We start from the raw sequence: 16,094 nt of genomic DNA, 5'->3' as shown, positions 1-16,094 counted from the left end.
ACTTAAATATAATTACAAATTATGAAAAATGTGCTGTGCCAGCTTAGGTTTGGGCCTTTTATGAACCATACCCTATGTATATATATAAATTAGTTCCAGGCTTTACTAGAAAAGTGTTACAAGGCAAAAACAGAAAGAAGCTGAAACTATCACTATAGGCTCTCCACTTAATAACTTTACCGAATACCTACTATAAATTATACTCTGATGGTAATGGGGAGACAAAGATGAATAAGATGGTCCTGCCCCATAGAGAGCATGAAGAACAACGAAGGTTTCACTCCTTAAGTTCTAACTCATTCTGACTGGCTGGCTAAAACCCAAGATGGGAAGTCAGGAGTTTTTAGTTTTCAATCAAGCAAGAAGGAGGTATAGTCACATATCAGATCACCATAACCACTGTACCTGAAAAAGAAACAGATTCTCCAAAACTTACTGGACCTCAATCCCTAACAGTATCAATAGGTTCAGGAATTTTCATATGTGCTTCTATCATTAGTAACTGAAAGCGGTAATTTTACAGTGTAAACTTAAAAGATCTGGGATACTTACGTTTTGCCCATAATTTGACTGCTCTTAGGGTGAGTCTGAAAGTTTCTTTATTTGGCACTAAATGCAAAATTTCATCAGTAACTCTACATCCTGAAAAAGATAAAGCATTCATTTTTCATTATGCAACAACATCCAGTTAATTCAGACGGCTTCTAATTTCCAGACTCTCAAAGGTTAAAAAATCAAAGATAATAAAATGCGAGGGTTTATTTTCTCTATGTATTTGAAATTTAGCACTTTTATGAGGAATCACTTTGCTTTTAAAGAATTAAAAAGCACATGGGTAACGTAATTCAACATTAAAGGAAGACGTGGGTCTGAGTATCTTTAGCTTTCTCCAACATTTGACTTTACTGTTAATCCAATGTCCCCAACTTACAAAACTTTTTCCTTTAAAGTAAACCTTATTTCACAAACACTGTGATTTACTGTTGGACCCTGAAGTACAACAAAAATGCAATGATTAAATAAAAGATGCTATAAGCCAGCGGTTCTCGGAAGTGCAGTCTGTGGATCCCCGGGGAATCTGTCAGGTCAACCTATTTTTTTTCCTCCAAAGTTCGTCAAACCTGTTCTTATAATAACAATAAGGTTTTGCCTCTTTTACTGTGTTAACATTTGCACTGATGGTGCAAAAGCAGTGGTGGGTAAAAGTGCTGGTACCAAAGCTGTACTAGTAAACAGTGTATCTTCACCACTACACATTTGCAGTTAGAAAACAGTAAAGGAACCCTGCAGTGTCTGAAAAGTTTGAAGAAAGCTGAATGACCTGCTTTTCTCAAGGAACAGTTTTACTTAGATTCTAAAACAATGAACAAACAAAGTGAGTCCTTCGCTTCAAGGAAAACGAACAACAAAACTTGCTACCAACAATAAAATTGGAGCTTTCAAGTAAAAACTAAAATTTTGGACAACCAGTATCTGCTGTCAGCCTGGCAGCTTTCCAGTATTTAAAGACTTGTCTGGTGAGATTGGTGGGGACATTAATGAATGTGATTTTTTGGGGTACCTTATAAGGAAATTGTGTGTTAACATTTAGAAGATCCAAATAACTTTGTGAACCAGAGTTTTCCAAACAACTAAGGCATGACTGTATATAAAATCATGTATGGGTAAAAGATCCATTCAAAGAACAAAACAGACCAATAGATTTTAATATAAGAGTATAAAAAGTTAACTGATATTCAAATTAACCTTAAAAAAAAGTCTTTTATTTAGAAATAAAAGGGAACTACTGATACATGTTACAAACATGGATGAACCTCACAAACATTATGCTAAGTGAAAGAAGTCAGACACAAAAGACCACATATTGTATGATCCCATTTATATGAAATGTCCAGAAAAAGCAAATTTATAGACAGAAGGTAGATTAGTGGTTGCCTAGGACTGGGGGTTGGAAAGGAGAATGACCGTAAATGTGTAAGAGGGATCTTTTGAAGATGATGAAATGTTCTAAAATTGGACTGTGGTGGACAACTCTGTGAATACAGTAAAGACTATGGAATTGTACCCCAAAAGGGACAAATTTTATGGCATATAATTATACCTTAATAGAGCTGTTGGAGAAAAAAAAAAAAAGACACTGTCGCTGGTCAAGTTTTGGTGTAGCATCAAAGAATATCCATAATTTTCTGAAAAAGCTATTAAAATTATCTTCCTTTTTCCAATATTAAATATTGGAAATATTAAAGAGATTTGCAAAAATGCAAAAAATGCCATTCTCACAGAAAAGATGCATTTATATTCACTTAGAATGGGTTTATTATTTTGAAATAAACTCATACTTTAAAATTTTGTTTTTACTTCTAATACAGTAAATACTGACAGATATAACCCACATAAATGGAAGATTTTGGGGTCCTCAATAAATTTTCAAAGTGCAAAGGGGTCCTGAGACCATTAGGTTTGTGCACCATTACTACAAACAACATTTCAAATAAATGTATCTTTTAAAACGCCTAAATGTGGTCAGATGATCTATATAAAGAAAATCACATCATTTTTAACTGACTTAGTCCAATCCCTTGAAAAGTCCATTAATAGTTCTGCAAAAAGATCTCTTTGTCTAATTGTTTTCAAGCAGGTATCTGAGATTTCTTTTTAGAAGCTTACCATTTAGGCTGCGAATACACCTTATATCAAGGCTTCTCAGTCGAGAGTCGTCTCTTAGATCTAAATTATCTGATATGGTTTGTATTGCCAGTCTTGCAAAGACTAGATCAATCTTTGGAAAGATGAAAAAAAAAAAAAAGAGAATAAAAGAAAAAAAAGAGAAAAATATTACTTTTTCTCCTTCTAGTCCATTCTCCCCCCCACCAACCTTAAAAGCATAAAGTTCTAATTATTAGTTTGGGAAGGTCTACCAAAACTTCAAAAAGCCTATCTAGGCAATCTCACATGGGAAAATCACCAAAGTTCTGTGATGGTAATTAAGTTTGCAAATTAAGAGAAAGCATTTTAATTTAGCATATATGCCGAGCATTAAAAAGAACATCAAAATCTTATGAGTGAACTTCTAGAAAAGATGGCAGATCCAACACACATTTACATTCACTCCCTATTGAAACCCCATTAAAATACCAGCATAATTTCATTTGTTTTTTATATTATTTTGTTTTTGAAGGCATCACCCACTAGGACAAAGGTAATAAAGAGACAACAGCAAAAATGATGAAAGCAGATGGGGATGAGTGGTAACTGACTCAGCAGATTTAAGAGATAAAAAATATTATAACCAGGAAAGAAGGAGGCTGTAAATAAACACATACATAAATAGAAAGGGAACATTTAGAGAATAAAAAAGTTATTCTTAAAAATATGACAGCAGAAAGGGAGGACAATAGGAAGTTTGGAAGATGAGAAAACCCCAAAAAGCAGAACAAAAATATAGGGATGTGGAGGTCTAATACACAGAAAAACGAGAGAAAACAAAGGTAAGAAATCCCAACAGAATTCAATACAATTTCCAAGAACAGAAGGATAGGAGTTTCCAAAGTGCTTAAGAGGACTATTAGTGCCTAGCATATTTGGTTGAAAAGATATACCAAAGTATATTACTGCCATGAATTTAACAACTATGAAGCCCAGGAAAAAAAAGATCACATTAAGTGTCCAAAGAGGTAAAACAGGTCACAAGCAAAGGATGTGAAATCAAAATGGCATCACACTTTTCAACAAAGCATGGAAGGTAGAAGACAATGAAGCAAGGTCTTCAAAATTCTGAGATACATTATTTCCCACCTAGAGCTCTATACTCAGCCAAACTATTATTTTGGTGTGAGAACAAAATAAAGTCACTTTTAAACATCCAAGATCTCAAAAATATGTGCTCTTTTTCAGGAAGCTAGTGGATGAGTGCCCATAAAATGACAGGAAGTCAAAAAAGAAGAAACCTCTAGAGAGAAGTGAAAGGAAATCCCGGGATGATAGTAAAGAAAGATGCCAGGATGCTAGTTGTATATCATTCATGGAGAATTGGGTGTGCATTCGAACAGGTGAGAAGAGTCAGATATCTTTTTAAGTTGATAATGACAGAACACCTGAGAAATCTAAATCTATTTGGAGATTTAGACAGCTAGCAGAGACTGAGTTTGAAATAGTGTTATGTATAAAAACCAAGCAAACAAAATGCAAAAACAATTATTGACTCCCAAGAAACAGGTGCCACAGAGCAAAGAATGGTAATCTAGTACACGTTATGCTCAGTTTTGAACATCATTTATAAGATCATTATAATGTAAATATTGAATATGTTCCAACCAAAATTATAGTAATACAATTATTTTAGATTATGGGAATGCAAAGGGTGTGTATAAAACTCATGGGGGTAGGGATGGAAGCTGGTTCATTTTCCACAGTGAGAAGTCAATAGATACAGGAGAAAGATAGGTGAGGAACTATTTAAAGACTATTTGATTCTTTAAAATATGTGTCTGTGTGAGTCTGACTTAAAAAAGAAAACAAAACTGAAAAAACCTTATGTATTAAACAGTTCAATTACAAAGTCAGAAAAATATTAAACACTTACTTCAATTCCATCAAATTCAAACTTTATAACAGGTACAAAGGCATCTTCTACAGCCTACGAGAGGACAACAAAGACAACACATAAGTAATCCCTTCAAAGGTGTAATCCTTTCTTTATCCTTCCTAAAGTGCCAATGTGAATAATTTTGCTAAAAAGCAAAAATATTCTTGGGTCTCACATTCTAGAAAAATACTTCTACTCTGTGCTTGTGTTATTTAAGACACACAAAATGTCAAGACCATAGTTATCAAATTTATTATCCTCCTAAAAATCTTCATCAGAAACTAGCAGGCAGAACTGCTATCATCTGGGTACTATTTGTTGAGATTAAATTGAAAACTGATTATTTACAAAGGGCACTAGTACTGGAAATAAAAACATGACCAGAGCTCATGATTTAATCTGTTAGAAAAATACAATCAATATAATTTGATTTAGTAGAAACCGATGTCTTTCTGAGCTTTCCTTAATCCCTCAGCCTAACAAATTCTTAACCTCCTTCTCCATTCCCAGATACCCAAATAATGCAGATCCTTTCAACTTCACCTTATCCTAGCACTTCAGATAGTATTGAAGCTATCTGTTTAATTTCCCCAATCCCTCCCTCCCATAAACGGTCTTATTCACTACTGTATTTGTGGGACTAAGGACAGTATCTGACAAATCACTGGTGCTGAAATTTCATTTGCTGAATGAATGGCTACATATACACAAAGTTACTATTAATCTTATACATAATAATAGCCATCGTTTGATATGCATCAACCATTTATCAGATCTTATAGTAAATGTTTATGTCAATTATCTCACTGATCCTCAGAAAAACCTTGTAACAAGTTATCACTACATCTCCATTTTACAGCTGAGGAAACTAGGCTCAAAGAGAATAGGTAACTTAAAATCTAAAAGTTAATATGTGGTAGATTCCAGATTCAAACCCAGGTCTGTATAACTGTAAAGCCCATGTTTTCAATCATTTGTTATTTTAATAAAATGTAGCGGCTTCCTTTTTTTTTAAATTAAAAAAAAATTTTTAATGTTTATTTATTTGAGAGAGAGAGCGCAAGTGGCAGAGGGGCATAGAGAGAGGGAGACACAGAATCCAAAGCAGGCTCCAGGCTTTGAGATGTCAACATAGAGCCCATGGCAGGGCTTGAACTCACCAACTGCGAGACCATGACCTGGGCCAAAGTCGGATGTGTAACCGACTAAGTCACCCAGGTCCTCCAGATGTAGTGACTTCTTAAATATTTTGACAACCGTAAGCCCTAGCTTTTCTTAATAAGTTCAAAATATTAAATACTAAAGGATACTTACTCTTAAGTTTCTAATGCCATCTTGATGTTTCAATTTTTCAAAAAAAGACTGAAAAAAATCAGATCTCTCCACATGTCTTGGAGCTACACAAAGTGCATCAATATCAGCTCCTGCAAATCAAAGTTATTGATTTACTCAACAAGAGTAAAGTATGTTTTTGTTAAAGTATATTCAAACATGTACAGAAGAAAATATGTAAAATGAATATAGGAAAGCGTTAACAATGATTAGCTGAGTAGTGAGATAATGGGTATTTTCCTCTTCTTTACTTTCAAATTATGAATAAATAAGAGCTTGTTACTGAAAGTTCTTATCAGTAGAACACAGAAAAGCAATTACCTTTGGTGTGTACTCCAAGCCTGTAGGAGCCAAATGTGAAAATTTTACCACCAACAGTAGCCACGACAGAAGGTGGGAGATTCTAAAATTAAATTAAATTAAATTAAATTAAATTAAATTAAATTAAATTAAATTAAACAAATGGCATTCCATTTTTCAAAATTTTTAGCATAAAAATTGCCTAAATACTAGTGATATATACTACATTTGTCAACTTAGGTAAATTGAGATTTGTGAAAGTACTTCAGAGCTCTTTTGGGCTATAGCTTGAAGTAATCAGAGTATTTCCTGAGGGAAGATAAAACAAATTCATGCATGCACAAATCTCAATGAAAAACATTTTTTATCACTTGACCCTACTTGTCCCCTTCCAATGGCCTGTCTTTCAATGGCTCCATCACTCAGAAGTCACCAAGGAGGTCTTAAGCACCAAACTAATGCACTTTCAGTTCTTTCCAGTACCATACACTTAACTGACTCCATTTCCCCTTTAGTTATTGCGACAAATATGCTTAATTTCTTTATCCTAGCTTTGCAACCTTTCTGTAAGAAAGTGGAGCCATTCTTGACATGATCTCCTTATGACCGAATCTAACAACTTTAATAAAATCTTTTAGACTGTACCAGAATTATAAGGCTACTTTTCACCTCTCTCTCGAGCCAATTCTAACTTCCCCTTCGGTATTTTCACTCAGACATTCTGATCCACTTCAATAGCCATGCTTGAAACAAAATATTCTTCCTATGATAAACAGGTATCCTGTCTGATTTCTCTTTCTGTTCCTCATTCTCCTTACCACCTGTTACCTATAGTCATTATTCTTCTTGGCTTACCAATTTGTAGTTTATATCCCTCACATGTCACCTCCTTCCTATTCAACTACTACCCCCTTAATTCTAGGTTCTAATTTAATCCTTAATTCTAGGATCTTAAGCTACTTTCTTGCCTTTCGTCTGTATTTTCTATTTCTTTTTGTACAAAACTCACTTGCTGATGTTCTTACTATATAACTCTTCTGCTCAAAACTTACTAATGCACTCTTCTCTGACTACTGAGGTAAGGATCCCTGGATCCTTTTAAAGCCCCAACTGCCAACATGTTACACAATCTAGTCTCCTTTCCATCGCACTTGTCCATCCTTCTCTGGGTATCTCAGTACCAACTATTTTTTCAAAATTCATTTCAAGTTCTACCTTTTTTCATGAAGCCTTCTCTGGTGATCCCCCTCTCTTCCATAACAAGCTCTTTTCCCTCTCTGCTCCTCTATTATACATTTATTGACCTTTCTTTGCTGAATATATGTCCCATCTCTTCAACTATAAATTCCTTAAAAATGAGAATTGTCTCTACTACTTCTCTTAGTTTTTATAATGCCCAGGGCAAGTTCCAAAGAATATCCTTGATTCACTTGAATGAAATTATCTGTGTAACAAGATATGCTTGTTATTCCCTGTTTAATGGATATTAATGTTTCAAGAGTACCACACGTAATTTTAGAGCAAGAAGTCAGTAAAGATACTGATGACTAATATGAACCAAAAAGGTAGAGAAGAGAAGATAGGGAACTTTTAGCTTACCTTCCTACTTTCTATTTTTTACTTTTCTACTTTGAAAAGCAAGATTCTTACAGATTTTATGAGAAAATGATACACTTAACCAGGGTACAATATTTTCATTACAGTGCTCGCTTCAGCAACAAATACTAAAACTGCAACGATACAGAGAAGATTAGCATGGCCCCTGCGCAAGGATGACACACTGATTTGTGAAGCGTTCCACATTAGAAACAAAATTCCATCACAAACCACAGTAATTAAAATGATCTAATTTGAGTTTTAGATTGTTTACAATCTAAAAATATCCGAACTGTGTGTAGAATATTTAATGAGCTTTGATCTAACTCATATTCTTCCAATATTTTCCAAACTAAAATATGCATTGATAAAAGGAATAGTTGATACAGAAAATGAAAAATCACTCTATCCACACAATGGAAGATGTCAAAACCAATTAAAAATTTTTTTCATAATTAGATATTTTACTTACTGTGCCTACAAAAAGCCAAATTGTGGCAGTCTTAAATTATTATGCCTAAAAATTAAATGTAAACCAGTGATTGCTTTATGCAGATTAAACTACTGATGTGAGTTAACATGGGAGAAAAAGCAATTTAATAAAAAACAAACACCTTTTGACCTAGAAACAGAATTCTACTGGATTTTTCAGTTAAGTGCAAAGAAATTGTGAAGAAAACTAGGTACATCTCTCAAAAAATTATTATAGCCTCTTTTGTGGATAATACCACTTGATTTATCTTGAATGCATCATAGAATGGGGATGGAAACAAAGACCTTAGTACAACCATAATAGCTGACATAAAGACCACACACAATAAATCATAAAGCTTGTTATTATGATTTTAAAATAATTCTAGTGAGTATTTGGTTTGGACATTTGTAACAATTATAGGCTGATTAGAAAGGGACAATGGATTCCTTTAACATTTATTTAATGCCTGAGTTCTGTCGTGAAGTTAGGCAGATGACCAAGACAGGTCTTTTTTCTTAAGGAGTTGATCACCTAGTAGCAGAAAAACAAAAGTGAATTTTTTTTTTTGTTACTCATGACTAGCATTTCACCTGCTCAGAATTCAACTTATCTGAAAATCTCAACTACTGATAATCCTGCTGAGAGCTCAGAAACGAGTCAGATAGCTATCTGGCAGCAAAAATAAACAACATAAAGACCATTTATTTAAACTCAATGACTGAAGACGTACCAGAGTCCCTCATGACCTTATTCAGAGTCTAAAAGAACCAATTTTGGAAATAAAAAAATTTTTTTAAATGTTTTTTTATTTATTTTTGAGAGCGCATGAGTCTAAAAGAACCAATTTTAAACATGTATCATAGGTACAGAAATAAATAAAACTTACAAAAGAAAGAATTCTGACAGGTGTTTATCTAATTTCTAAAATCAGGCAGAGTAAGGGGCAGAAAGAATTTAGAGAGACACACTGACTGCTGTGAGACATTAACTTTCAACTGATTATTGTTAAGGGAGAAATGGAAAAATTATAAAAACAAACAAAAAACTTAAAATACAACAGTCTGGACCACATAGTGAAGGGGAAAATGGTATCACCCAGTCGCACACACCCTATTTCAATTTAGTATACTCAGTAAAATAATATTCAGTGATTTTCAAATGAAAATTCAATTACATTCAAAATACTCTAAGAAAGTAAGAAAATGTAACTTATTTTAGAAGAAAAATAGTTAAGCTACCGGAAGGGGAAAAAAAAGTTGTATAATTACAAATTAGGATTTGCAAACTCTTATGTCTCAGGGGCCAGGCAGGTATGCAAATGGAGGGAAGTATACATAAGAAACACAAAATTGATTGATAAGTGACAAGTGCTGTGTCAGAGAGACCAGGCATTGGTGGGGGCCACGAGGCACTGGAAGGCAGGAGCCCAAATCCACTGAAGCCTCTTCCTGCTTTGCCCAAAGGCAGGTCCAATGTTGCCAGACCTGGTATTTCACAAGATGTCTGAAATCTGGCTTTTAAGCTAAAATCCCTTGATATTTACACTTTGGCCCACTATATATAATTCAAGCAAGAAATCTATGTAGATCTATAGCTAGACACTAGTGAAATTCTCACTTAGAGACTCAACTATCTAGACCAATTCATTACCAAGCAGAGCAAAAAGCCTAGTTTTAATATATTTCAGATTATTCTCAATTTCTACATCTTATTAACTAGGACAAAGGACCAGGACATAATGAACTATGAATTCAATGCAGTTTAGAGTCTTACCTTACTCTCACTGACATCTGAAATCCATTCTTTTACTAAATTGTTCAATTTACCAAGAACAACCAGCCTATAATAAAAAATAACATGCTTTAGATTAAAACTAAGAAAACCCAAAACCAGTATTTAAAAAAGTAGTTAAACATATAGGCAGAACCTTTGTGTTGGTGCTAGAGTAAAAGCACATTATACATGGGCTAATGCTGTCGCATCTGTTGGTACATGGCACATCTCTTTGGCATTCTTAGGTCCCTAAGAGTTCCAAAGAAATGACAAATGTGATGACAGTATTTTGGTCTTTGAGCTATTTTCAAAATTCAAAAAGCCTAATAAAAAATCAAAATTACCTTCAATAAGTCTGCAGAGGCCAACTGAATTGTCAACTTTCTTGGCCTTACTATGGAATAAAATCAATTGAACGTGGTGATAGAGGTTAGCATTGTCTCACTGACAGTCATAGGTCTTCGGATAATTAAAATGAGTAAATTAAATACTGGCTAATTTTTATGAAATAATATTACTTAATAAAAGAATTTGATATTAAACCAAACTTCCAACCAACAGCATATCCAAATCCACATTAAAAAAAAAAAAAAAAAAAGAGGTTGGGGAAGAGTAGAGTTTAGGCATCTCAAAGATGACATGAAAAATGGAATTCCTGAGACGTCCAAACGTGCTTCTCCCTCAGCCTTCTCCAGGTAATGAAATTCCATCCTTTGAGGTGCTAACATCCAAACCCTTGACATCATCCTTAACCTCTCTCTCACACACATTCCAGTCATTAAACAACCCTACCTTTAAAATATATTCAGAACTCTACTACTTATCACTTCCACTACCATCGCCCTAGTTCAACTCACCGTCCTTTCCTCCCTGGGTTCTTGTAATAGCCTTCTAACTCGTTTCCCCATTTCTTCCCTTGATCCCTCTTCAGGCTATTCTCAATATAGCAGCCAGACGGACTGTCTTAAGGCATGAGTAAATCATGTCCATTTTCTGCTCAAAAACGTAACGGCTTCCTATTTCACTCAGAGTTAAAGCCAAAACTTTTATAATGGCTTATAAGGTCCTAAGTGACCTAGCTCTCCAAGCTCCTTCCCACCTCATATTCTTTAAGACCATATCCCCCTGTTTGGACACTTTGGTTACCTTACTATATATTCCTTAAATATACCAGGTACACTCCCACCTGAAAACTTCTGCCTAGAATGCTCTTCCCTCAAATATCTACATAGTTCCCTCCCTCTCAAATTTTTCCTCAAATGTTAATGAGGCCTTCCTGACAACTCCACTTCCAGCTTCATTTTTCTCAGCAGCACTTCTTATGTGTAACATTGTATTTATTGTACTTATTTGGCTAATTGTCTTTTCCCCTAACCACCTAAAAACAGAAGCTCTAGGAGGGCCAAAATTTCTCTACATTTGGTCATTTTTGTATCCCTAGGCAGGATAATGGTAAGTACCTGATATATATTTACAGAATTAATGATTAAATATTTAATGTGCTATTAAATATTTTGCATTTTTATATGACATACCTGTGGTTCAGTTCTTCTTCATCTTCAAACACTCCAAATGGTTTCATGGCATCAATCAATTTCTGTGTGTAAATATGATCAATTTCTTTTGGACATGCCAAACTAATTGGAGAAGTGATTCCATAATGCTTTTGTTGACGCTGGCTGTCCAGCATGGTGTTTCTGTTCAAGAAAAATGAAACAGCAGAAAAAATTTAAAGTATCATATCATACTGATACATGGATCTCTCAATCCACTCATTAATTTAGCTACCTTAAAAGTTTACTTAGTACTAACAGTTGGGGCAGGCACTTTCTTTTTTTTTTAAGGGAAAAAAGGGTATTTTGTGTTTATTTTGATGAAGGGCTATTCATACTGCCTCCAGCTTTCATGGTTAGGATGTCTTTTCAAGCCAAAAGCAGCATGTGTTGGCATCAGGACAACTGTGCCAGCACCACTTAGCTCAAAGGCAAAGAGCCTGAATGGGAGCTGGGCCAGGGCCACCTCCACTACACCCTGCGGACTTAAGTCAAGTACCATCTATATTCAATCTTTGAAGAGCAGTCAGCCACTTGAAAAGAAAGCTCTGAGTAAGAACAATGTCCCCCCCCCCCCCCAGGAAAGAAACAAAACATCACATTAGAAGGTAGGTCCTTGTGACTCGCTTTTAAAAAGAAATCACAACTAGGATTTGTCCTTGAGAAACCTACATTAACATCCTTTGCTCAAATCAGAAGTTACAGTCCTAACATTGACTCTGGTTAATTGTTCTCTTTATTTAGATTGGTACCCAGTCCATTGTCACACTAAATAATTATCAAATTCTTTATACTTTTATAGATACAATATAAGCTAGCCTCCAAAAGATCCTAACAGGGAATTACAGTTTTGAATAAAGTACAGCTCAATTTCTGATTTTGTATTTACACAGGCCAATAATTTCAAAATAAATCTTGCGACCACCATGGGTTGGTATAACTTTTTATTCTGCTAAGAAAGTAAAGTAAAAATAAACATACACGATAACCAAGTAACCCTACCATCTATCTTTACCATTCAACAGTAAGGACCATCAACAACAACAGTTAAGAATGTAATCTCAAAATATAAAAGAACAGTCTTTTAAATAATACATCAGCCCTGTAAACAATAACACACCAAAATACAGTAGTGATTGTTTTGAATTTTAACTGGTCAAAACAGTGTCTTATTCACTAAGTTCATACAGTAAGGCATGCTCCTTGGGTAAAGATTTGATTAGGTAGGGAGGGAGAAGCAAATGAAAGATACAATAGCCTATGTATCTTCTGAAATGATTAAGAGACACAAAAGGGAAACATCAGTATTAGTGACTTTAATTTCTTTCTGGTATCAATTTTCCTGTTGAATAAACAAAATGTGTTTATAAGTGTATGGTAAATGGATGGGACAGAGTATATATGATCAATTAATCTCAACAATAACTGTAAGAGGTAGGTAGTGAATAAGTGCCATCTTACAGATAGGTACCCAAGATCCAAGGGATACGAAGAGCCAGAATCTGAACTCCAAAACCCAAGATCTTTCCACCACTCCATTCTCCCTTCAACAAGTACTTCAGTTCCGATACTATGATCCTGGGTCCCACTTTCTCATCTGTATGCTGAAAAAGTTAGCTAAGAACATGCCTACCAGCACTAAAATTCTAAATCTATGATTCTGAAACTCCCTCATCTAGAAGGGGGGAAGAAAAAGCAAGCAAAGGAATTCCACATTCCCTTCAATGCATCAATTTCACTTACAAGTAAACACTCTAGAGAAATTCTAGTACAAGTGTACAAGGAAACATGTACAAGAATGTTTACTGCCACACTGTACCATTAAGAACTTAGAAACATGGGGTGCCTGGGTGGCTCAAGTGGTTGGGCATCTGACTTGGACTTTGGCTCAGGTCATGATCTCACATTTTGTGAGTTTGAGCCCCACATCAGGCTCACAATCCTCTGTCTCTCTCTCTCTCTCTGCCCCTTGTCCGCTTGCGCACTCTCTCTCTCAAAAATACATTTAAAAACATTAACAACAAAAAAAAAAGATTCTCTCTCAGCCCCTCTTCCCTGCTTGTGTGAGCACTCTCTCTAAATAAAGTTAAAAAAAACCTTCAAAACAACCTGAAATAGTCAAAACAGGAAAAAAAAAAAAAACCTAAACTAAGGTGTATCACTACAATGGAATACAATATAGTACTTATTATGAATTCATTAGAGTTGAAAATATTAACAGGGACAAAGTTCAAAGATACTAACTACGTTGCACTTAAAGAAGATGCAGAATGACAAGTGTGACACCAGTTATACAAAGCTTAAAAACAAGTAAAACAATGCCAGTTATTATGTACATATGTTGTAAGAGCATTTTTAAAAATGCAGCAATAAACATCAAATTCAGGACTGTGGGGTACTATGGGGAGGGAGGTGAATGGAACCAGAGGAGGTAGGAGAATCCTTCAAACACATCTGTAATAGTTGATTTCTTCTAAATAAAGGTATTTATGTACACACACACACACACACACACACTCCACACATACAGAATGTTATGCTTTGAGAGAGATGGATGGTGACTACACAAATGATGCTTATGTTATTCTCTGCATTTTTCTGCTTAAATTACTTCCTAATAAGCCAAAATGTTAGAAGCCACAACAAAATCTTGCCAAGCACGGAAACCGTTTGTGACTTATCAAAGTGTGAGCAGGAGGTCCAGACTGGTAGATATACTATGGGTAGGTGGGGGAGGCTGGGGGAGAGCGAAAAGATCATAGTCTTTATTAAAAAGAAACCCATGGGTCATTCACTCCTGAAGACCAGGAGACAGCCGGTCGGGAGGGAGGAGGGGGAGGTAGGGGGATGGTATTTGCGCCAATGCAGACAGGAGCAGAGACGGGCTCAGACAGCGCTGGGGGCAGGAGAGTGACCGACAATTTCTCCCCACGGACACCCGCGCCTCTCCGGCTGCTTATTTGCCTGGGGGCATCCTCACAGGCGGGACAGGCGAGGGCAGATGGGGGCTCCAAGAGTCCCCCAGTCTGTTCAGGGGTGGCCAGGTGAGCCGCCCGGTGTAGGGGAGGTGCCCTTGCCGACCGGCCAGGAGCGGGGAAGGAGACCACTCCGGCGAGCTATGGGCAGGGTGCGAGGGGCAGGGAACGGAAACGGGGTCCCGGCCGACCACCCAAACCACCCCTCTCCGCTTCGCCCCCAACCGCCGCCCCCCATCACTTACGCAGACATCTCTTTCATCGCTTCCTGCGTCTCCCTCACCGCCGAGTATCTTTCGCTCTGGAGTCAAGTTCTTGCTCTTTCCTTCTCCTCCTGTCCACTTTCCTCCGGTTGCTTGTAGCTCGCTTGCTCGCTCACTTTCTCACTTACTACGGCCGAGGCATCCAACCGAGTAGTGAAAACACCACAAAACCGGCTCTATTTATGACAATACAGCGCGGCCGACGCCAATATGGCGCCGCTTCCCAGCCTGCCCCTCGCCCGCTGCGGCCCCGCCCCCGGAGGCCTGGACCCGCCTTCGACCCCGCCCCCTCCTCCTTTGGGTCCCCGGAGGCTCGAGTGGTCCCGCCCACAGGGGGCGCCGGCTCTGGCCTCAAACGCCGGTCGGAAGGAGTGTTTTGTCCCCTCCTTTGTCCGTGGGACTGTCAATCTAGGCAAACCGCTTGGAAGGTAATTTGGACCATATTTTCCTTGTTTCACCAATGAAAGACTATAACATATTTTTTAAAAGATCACAACCTTGCCTAGCAAATACAATTTTAACTCTTCTGTTATCCTACATCTTTAATTAGTCAGAGTTCTACGTGATCAATCCACTCGTGGAGATTTTGTCGTGAGAGGGTCACACCGAGGAACGTGTGACTTTACAATTAAACCAGTGGAAAGCAAGCTTGTAAATTGGAGGCTAACCTGTTCACTTCACCTCTACCTCCCTTGATTCATGACATTCTGTCAGTTAAGTGAGAATCGCTAGCAGTTTGCAATGGAAGGATATCCAAGAAATAATTTAATACACTAAACCATTACAAGGAAAAGGATGTCAGGAAGCTGCTTTTTCTCGGAATGTGACTCAGAGTCCCAGGAAATAGAGGCGATTGCTTATAAAATTATCCATTCATTCTTTCAAAAATATTTACTGAAAACCAAATGCTGTTAGGTACCAGTGGCTTAATGGTGCATAAAACCGGATGTATTCTTTAACCTTATGAAATTCAGAGTTTAGTGAGGAAACAATAAAATGTAAGTGATGTTCTTCTGTCGTAGAACTAAAGCACCTACTGTGTGTCAGGCACTAGAGATATGTAACTCCTGCCCTTCACAGTCTTGTGGAGGAGGACAAACATACACAGAGATCATGGAAATACAGATAGGGATTTAGGGAGGCCTAAGAGGCCACCTAAAGTTAGAGGAGATGTTGGAAAGTGGCTTCCTAGAAGAGAGGATGCCGCCTGAATTAGCAAGGTTTGGTAGTCGGGATTGGGTA

General features: G+C 36.7%; 1 protein-coding gene and 1 non-coding gene across 3 annotated transcripts in view; one reads left to right on the top strand and one right to left on the bottom strand.

Annotated features, from left to right (window-relative positions):
* The window catches only part of PAPOLG (poly(A) polymerase gamma), a 31,658-nt gene extending 16,571 nt beyond the window's left edge, over positions 1-15,087 (bottom strand). The window contains exons 1-8 of one of the 2 annotated variants that reach the window (XM_043603448.1): positions 14,835-15,087; positions 11,597-11,758; positions 10,062-10,128; positions 6,239-6,320; positions 5,900-6,009; positions 4,583-4,636; positions 2,668-2,779; positions 553-642 (exon numbers count right to left, since the gene is read on the bottom strand). In XM_043603448.1, coding sequence (XP_043459383.1) covers positions 553-642; positions 2,668-2,779; positions 4,583-4,636; positions 5,900-6,009; positions 6,239-6,320; positions 10,062-10,128; positions 11,597-11,758; positions 14,835-14,851 — 694 coding nt within the window. In that variant the 5' untranslated portion in view covers positions 14,852-15,087. The remainder of the gene's footprint in view (positions 1-552; positions 643-2,667; positions 2,780-4,582; positions 4,637-5,899; positions 6,010-6,238; positions 6,321-10,061; positions 10,129-11,596; positions 11,759-14,834) is intronic. The other variant, XM_043603449.1, reaches the window with a different exon arrangement.
* On the top strand, positions 7,920-8,024 carry LOC122467475. The gene has a single exon (XR_006292983.1). It is a non-coding gene; the product is annotated as a U6 spliceosomal RNA (small nuclear RNA).
* Positions 15,088-16,094: the final 1,007 nt, after the last annotated feature.

This window comes from Prionailurus bengalensis, chromosome A3, assembly GCF_016509475.1.
Source record: "Prionailurus bengalensis isolate Pbe53 chromosome A3, Fcat_Pben_1.1_paternal_pri, whole genome shotgun sequence".
Taxonomy (NCBI): domain Eukaryota; kingdom Metazoa; phylum Chordata; class Mammalia; order Carnivora; family Felidae; genus Prionailurus; species Prionailurus bengalensis.
This window is presented reverse-complemented; position numbering and strand designations above follow the sequence as displayed.